The following is a 7,292-nucleotide window of genomic DNA, read 5'->3' on the forward strand; positions in this document are numbered from 1 at the left end:
AATACCAAGGGCCCCCCAGTCCCTCAGTAAAACGCCTTAAGGGAAACCACACACCCATGTTTTGTCTTCCCCTCCCACGGCCACAGCCAGGCTGCGCCAAAAACAGTCCCTAGCGTCACCCACCTGAGCAACCAGCTGGGCCAGCCCGTGTATCCTCCCCTCTCCCTACTCACTAGCTGCTCTGGCGGAAAGTCAGGGTTTGGGGAACAACCCTCTTGCACAGAAGCCAGCCCTTCCGGCTGGCTGGAGGCCTTGGGCACAGGCAAGCCCTGCTCTCTGAGCCTCAGTTTCCCCAGGAGGTTGGGCCCGGGGCACAGAGAGGCAGGGAGGCCCAGGCGGGTGCGTCTGGAGGTAGGTGGGCAGAGTCGGTGTCCAAGCGTCGGCTCCACAGCTGAAGGCTCCCGGCAGCCCTCCGGGGGGGGGGGGGGGGGTCATCTCCCCCTCCCTCCCAGCCTGCACCCAAGCCTCCTGCCGCCCCCGCCCCTCCAATTAAAGGTCCTCAACGCTAATCGCTGCCGGTTGACTCAGCCCCTGGTCTCGCTTCCCTAACGAGGCCTTTGTCCCCTTAATTGGCTATCTCCAGGCGCCTTTCTCTGCCCCCCACCATGCCGCCCTGTCCCATATCCCAGGTCCAACTATGTGCTAATTGGGCCCCTGGGGGGCACACATAAAGCCCCCCCTCACCTTCCTATATCAGCCTCCACCCACGGGCTCCTCAAAGCTCAGCATCCAGCCTCCAGGAGGTGGGGATGAGGCACCGGAGGGAGGGCCTGCCCTAATTCTCTGGGCCCTGTCTCCTCCAACCAGAGCGGTGGCCCCCCTCCAGAGTCAGCCTACCCTGCCCAGAGCCCTCTCTCCTCCTGTCTGCCTCCCCAGCCCCGAGCCCCCAGCCCCGGCTGCTCCTCTCTCCTCAGATGTGGAAGCAGCTTTCTGACCAGCAGCGATACTGTGGAGGGGCTATTCTAGCTCACCCCAGCCATGCACCCCGGGGCCCCCACAGCCTCTGGGGGCTCTGAGCCCAGCCCTCGGGAGCTGTGTGCCTTCGTGAGTGGGGCAGCTGCCCACGTGCTGCGCGCCCTACACCCTCGGAGGACCCGGCCCCCCAAAAGGAGGCCGAACCACAGGAGGTTTCTGCACAACCAGATCTGCAGGTGAGGAGGGGTGGAGGGTGGGAGATGGGCAGAGGGGGAGGGGGGAGGGGTCAGACACCTCAGAGTCGGGGAGACCAGGCTCAGACAGAACACAGAGAAGGGGACCCCAGGGCTGGACGCAATCAACACTCAGGATGCATTTATTGAGCATAAACTGTGGGCCAGGCCCGAGATCCATTAGCGCAAGGCGGACAAAATTCCCTGCCTTCATAGAGCTTGTGTTCCAGCAAGAAGGTGGCCGGCAAGGGACAGCCACATAATGTCAGTGAGACAGTATGACGCTACCCGGACCAACCTTGGAAAGCTGATCGATCCCGTGTGAAAGAAGCCAGACACAAAAGGCCACCTGTCGTACGATTCCGTTTGTGTGAAATGTCTAGAACAGGCAGAGCCAGAAAGCGGGGTAGCGGGGCCAGAGGAGGCACCTCTGGAGGCAAGTGGGGGTGGGGCGTGATTGGCAGGGGGTTCATGGTTTCTTCCCGGGGTGACGAAAAGTTCTGGAACTAATTAGAGGTGGTAGTTGCACACTGTGAATGTCCTAAATGCCGCTGAACTGCACGTGTAAAGGGGTTCAGTTACGTGAATTTCACTTCAATTTTTTAAAATGATATGGCATGTTATAAGGTGATAAGTGCTATGGAGGGCATGCGGGGGTGGGGGGGAAGGACTGGGTAAGGTGTCAGGGAAGGCTCGGCTGAGAAGGTGCCAACAGAGCCAAGACCTGACTGAAGCCAGAGGATAAGACCTGTGGATGTCTGAGGGAAGAGCATTCCAGGCAAGGGGCAGCAAGTGCAAAGACCCTGAGGCAGGAACATCCCTGGAATGTTTGAGGACCAATGTGGCTAGAATAGGGTGAAAGGGGGACAGGGGGGAGGGAATTAGGTTCTAAAGAAACAGGAGCTCCCCATTTAGCACTTGACCACCCAACTTCTTGGCCTTTGCCCATCCTGTTCGCTTTGTGGGGCAATGTCCTTCGCCGTCTCTGGGAGTGTAGATGGGAACCTCTGAGCTCCGCAGTTCTCTGCTCCAGCCTATCCCCGCTCTCACACCCCGCCCAGCCCCATCCCACCCCACCCTGTGCTCTCTCCTCACTCTGTGACAGTGACCATTTTTTGAGCACTTTCAGGTGTCAGGTACACCACACTAAGGCTTTGACATAGAATATGTCACTTAATGCTCCCAAGAGACCTGCACAGTAGGTTGACTTTGTCCTTACGTTGCAGACAAGGAGTCTCATCATGGTGATGGTGATGGTGGTGATAATAATGGTGATGATGGTGATGATGGTGGTGATCAACACTCATATGTGCCAGGTGCTTGTTCTAAGTACTTTAGTGGTAACTGGTAATACTCACTCACAATGAATAGGAACTCATTAATCCCCCATAGTAACCCCAGGAAGTAGATGTTATTATAATCCCCATTTTTCAAAGAGGAAACTGAGGCACAGAGAGACGAAGTTACTCGTCCAAGGACCTGCTTTTCTGCAAGTAGGTTGTTCCTCCCAGCCAGCCCAGAATCTTGTCCCAGGAGGTCTCGGAACCAAATTTGAGCAAATAGGAGCCTCGTCCAGCCTAACTCCTGCCTCCACACTGCAAACCCCCTTCCACCAGAATGCCCAGCCCTGACCAGCCCAGAATGTTCACCACCACCACCACTCTACAAACCCATTATCGAAGAGGAAAACACGCATCTCCCCAAACACGGTCCAGCCCTTCGTCCCAGAGCGAGCCTTCTAACTCCTCCCCAGCCCCCCTTGTCAACCACTTCGAGGACCCCTCCCCATCTGCAGCCCCAACCAGGAGGGCTCCCTGCTCACTCCGAGTCTGGGCCCCGTGCTAATGCCAGTCTCTCACCTCCCAGGTCCCCCCTCTACCCTCCCCGGCTCAGCTTCCCCACTTCCCAGGGCCAGCTTCTCTCCTATAGCATCCCAGATATTCCCACCCCCATGCCTGGCCCTGCCACATACCCCCCAGAGACCCAGGCCACCCACGAGGCGGCACAGGCAGCTATGGAGTATATTCCCCCGAGCGCCCGGGCTCACCCTGAGAAAATCCAGGTCAGAGGCAAACTACCTTCAGCATGTTCCCACCCACGTCCTCCTCCTCCCCCCAGGTCCCCTCAGGCCCTGCCCCCTCAGGAGCCCCCTCCCACCCTGGACGTGCATTTTTGGCTTTTCGTTGTGAAGGATTTCCAGCCCACAGAAACGTCACGACAGTTGTCTGATGCAGCAGACCAGCGGCATCTGGTCTGCATCTGGACCCCGGACCAGCAGCATCAGCACCTCAGCATGGCGTGGCGATGTGCCAGAAACGCAGCTTCTTGGACGCCACCCCGGGCCTACAGAGCCCAAGGTTCCGGGGCCCGAGGACCTGTGTTCCCATCAGCCCTCCGGGTGTTCCGCCAGGCACTCAAGTTTGAGAAATGCTGCCACTCACGTAAATCACAGACGTCATGACTCTTCGGCCCTAAATGTCATTTATACTTAAGTTTGTTCAAATCAGCTCCCCCTTCTGCCCCTCCCATTCTCTGTCATTTAACCTGACCTGCCCTCTCTGAATTTTTCCCAGGGGCACTCAGAGTAGAACTATCCTCCTTAGCTCCAGAGACAGTTCCAGAGTGTCAGCTCTCACTAACTTATTTATAAGCCTATTTTCTTGTGGTAAAATATACACGACGTGAAATTCACCATTTCGAATATTTTAAAGTGTACGCTTCGTGGGTGTTTCCTACGTTCGTAATGTTTTGCGACCGATTACCTCTGTCTGGTTCCAGAACATTTTCATCACCCCCAAAGGAGATCCCATACCCATTAGTAGTGGTAGTAGGCAGTCACTCTCCACCCCTCCCTCCCCAGAACCTGACAGACACCAATTTGCTTTCTGTCTCTGGGGATTTGCCTATTGTGGACATTTCATGTACACAGAAACATACAACATCAGACTCGTTTTTACATAAAACCTTTGGGGGGAGGGGGGTGCCTGGGTGGCTCAGTCAGTTAAGCGTCCGACTTTGGCTCAGGTCACGACCTCACGGTTCGTGAGTTGGAGCCCCGCGTCGGACCCTGTGCTGACAACTCAGAGCCTGGAGCCTACTTCGGATTCTGTGTCTCCTTCTCTCTCTGCCCCTCTCCACTTGTGCTCTGTCTCTTAAAAATAAACAAAACTTAAAAAAAAAAAACAACAACTACAAGAAATGCACACATTGTCAGCATAGAGCTTGATGAATGCTCCCAAAAGGAACCCACCCAGGGTTCCTCAGATCCAGGAACAGGGCACTTCTGGCCCCCGGAGGCCTTCATCGTGTCTCCTTCCCAGAAGTTGTCATCCTGATTTCTCTGTCATTGGGTCACCCCATTTAAAAAAAAATTTAGGGGGGTGGGAGGGAAGGGAGGGTGGGTGATGGGTATTGAGGAGGGCACCTTTTGGGATGAGCACTGGGTGTTGTATGGAAACCAATTTGACAATAAATTTCATATATTAAAAAAATATATAATGTTTATTTTTGAGAGAGAGACAGACAGAGCATGGTTGGGGGGGCGGGCGCAGAGAGAGGGAGACACAGAATCTGGCTCTGGCGGTTGAGGCTCCAGGCTCTGAGCTGTCAGCACAGAGCCTGGTTCGGGGTTTGAACTCATGGACCACGGGATCATGACCTGACCCAAAGTTGGATGCTTAACTGACTGAGCCACCCAGGCGCCCCCGGGGGGGAACCCCATCTTTGACCTTTAAATGGAATCGTGCAGCTATTAATTGCGAGTCTCACTGCTTTTGCTCAACATTATGCTTGTGCATTAGTCTGCTAGACCTGCCAGAATCGAGCACCACAGGCTGGGCGGCTGAAACAACAGAAATTTACATTCTCACCCAATCCGAGACCAGGTGCTGGCAGGGTGAGGCCTCTCTCTCCTTGGTTTGTAGGTGGCCTGTGTCTTCACGTGGTCTCCCCTCTACGGGCCCTAATCTCTCCTTGGATTAGAGATCACCCTCAGGGGTCTCCAAATACAGTCACATTCTAAGCTACTGGGGGTTAAAACTTCAACATACGAATTTTAGGGGGACAATAGTGAGCCCATCGCTGTCAGATCCATCCATATAGTTCTTGAGGGATAGGAATGCTGGCTGGGGGAGGCCAGGGCAGTGGCAGCTGTAGTCATCCAGGTGGGAAATGCTGGCGACTTGAACCAAGAATTGGTGGACATGAGAGGTGGGCAGATTTAAGAACTCTGCCGGAAGTAGAACTCACAGGGCATCAGTGTTACAGGTGCACCCCTAGCCCACAGGGCACCTTTGTGTGAAAAACATTTGTTAAGGCATCCTTTCCTTCTGACGTCTTTTACTTTTTTCCCCCTAAGTTTATTTTTTTTTGAGAGAGAGAGAGCTAGCAGGGGGTGGGGGCTGGGGGGGGGGTGGCGAGCAGAGAGAGCGAATCCCAAGCAGGCTCTGAACTGTCAGTACAGAGCCGGAAGCGGGGCTCAAACTCACACACCGTGAGACCACGCGTGACCGGAGTCGAAATCGAGAGTCAGACGCTTAACCGACGAGCCACCCAGGCGCCCCCGTTTTTCACTTTTATATGTTGGAATGTGGCCATAATAAATGTAAATGACAAAAGACGTGCATTATAGCGGAACTGGACTTGCTGCCTTGTGCAGTACACAAACCCCACAGCCGTTCAGGGCTCCCCTATGAACGGGATTGGAAGAACCGAACTGTCAGACTCAAGAAAATGGACCCAGGGGCGGGGAGACTAGCACGGAGAAAAAAGATGGAGAGGAAAGGAAGAGGGAAACCACTCCCGGGAGGGCAGACAGGAGGCGAATGCTTGACGGCCACACAGCTCATATGTCTGTCTCTCTGCAGGCAGTTTGCCAACATTGAGGCTGCCACCCAGCGCCTGGCCCTGTCTATCCTGTCTCAGAAGGCACCTCCCCAGAGACCGCCACCCCGAAGGGCGCCCCCGCCGCCTCCGTCCCCCTTCCTGGGGGTGGCCTGTGCTGTGGCCCCCACTGAGGAGCCCTGCGCCAGCCCCGGCCCAAGTCTCGCCGCCCTGGATGCCTCCACCCTCGACCTCTTTGATGACATTGCACTCACCCCAGAGTGTCCCCCAGTGCCATCTGGTCTATCCCACTGTGCTTGGGGCCAGCCAGACCTGAGGCAGGCCTCACATTTCTATAACCTCCTGCCCCCTACCCCGAATGCACTGGAGGAAGTGGACGGGCTCTGGGCTCCTGAGGGGGACTGGGTGGGCAGGTGGGAGGTGCCTTGTGCCTGTCACTCTCAGGGAACCCCTGAGGGCTGGGGGAGCTGCTCCCCATGATGCCCAACCCGCCCCCCCACCCCGGGACAAATCAGAGGTCCCCTTCATGATAGCTCAGCAAACACCCCCAGGAACCCCTTGTCCCATCCACTCCCCTCCTGGAAGCCCCTGGGAACATGGACCAAGCCCAGACCCTCACCTATGACCACGGCCTCACAGGGCTCCCCGGTGCATGTCCCCACTTCTGCCTCTGCCAGAGGTGCCCCTCACACTCTCCCACACCCCCAACTTCTCTCTTCTTTTTTCCCAGCCCCATCTTCTCAGTGTCTGCCCCTCCAGTTCCCTCTCACCTTGGCTCATCTCTGCCTAATGTCTGGTCTTGTCTCATTTATTCTCAAATATGTACTGAGCACCTACTATGTGTCAGGCCTCATCTAGGTGCTGAGGATTCGGCAATGAATAAACTGTGAAATAAACATTTAAGGGGTTTGGGGGGCAGGGCACAGGTAGGGGTGATCGACAGTAAATGAATATGCCGGTACCTTTTTAAAATGCAACATAAACTTCCAATTTCAGATTGGAATTAGTGCTGTGAAGAAAATAAAGCAGAGACCTGATGGAGTGGCTGTCTGACATCTGGTGCTCAGGGAAAGCCTTGAATGACAAGAAGGAGCTGGCTGAGAAAAGGTCTGGGGTTCTGGGCACAGGAGACAGCATGCGCAAAGGCCCTGAGGTGGCTGAAGCAGAGTAAGCAGGGGGATCGCGGTAAGGGACGAGGTCACAGAGATCAAAAAGGCCGACATGAATTGGGAGTAGTTTGGATTTCATTCCGAGATTTTTTCTCAACCCCATTCCCAAGCACAGAGTCTAAATATTCCAAAC

General features: G+C 55.3%; 1 protein-coding gene across 1 annotated transcript; it reads left to right on the top strand.

The window, feature by feature from the left end:
- The first annotated feature begins 731 nt into the window (after nucleotides 1–731).
- CE2H19orf85 (chromosome E2 C19orf85 homolog) lies at nucleotides 732–7,031 on the top strand. The gene is made up of 2 exons (XM_045441444.1): nucleotides 732–1,151; nucleotides 6,014–7,031. The coding sequence occupies exons 1-2, from the start codon at nucleotides 979–981 to the stop codon at nucleotides 6,468–6,470; spliced, it is 630 nt and encodes a 209-aa protein (XP_045297400.1). The 5' UTR covers nucleotides 732–978; the 3' UTR covers nucleotides 6,471–7,031.
- The last annotated feature ends 261 nt before the right edge of the window (nucleotides 7,032–7,292 follow it).

Source organism: Leopardus geoffroyi, chromosome E2 (genome assembly GCF_018350155.1).
Source record: "Leopardus geoffroyi isolate Oge1 chromosome E2, O.geoffroyi_Oge1_pat1.0, whole genome shotgun sequence".
Classification (NCBI taxonomy): Eukaryota; Metazoa; Chordata; class Mammalia; order Carnivora; family Felidae; genus Leopardus; species Leopardus geoffroyi.

Bases quoted from the DNA above. Each gene is read 5' to 3' on its own strand.
- CE2H19orf85 (XM_045441444.1), top strand. From the start codon at position 979: ATGCACCCCGGGGCCCCCACAGCCTCTGGGGGCTCTGAGCCCAGCCCT. The intron at 1,152-6,013 runs GTGAGGAGGGGT...GTCTCTCTGCAG, and splicing joins CTGCACAACCAGATCTGCAG to GCAGTTTGCCAACATTGAGG.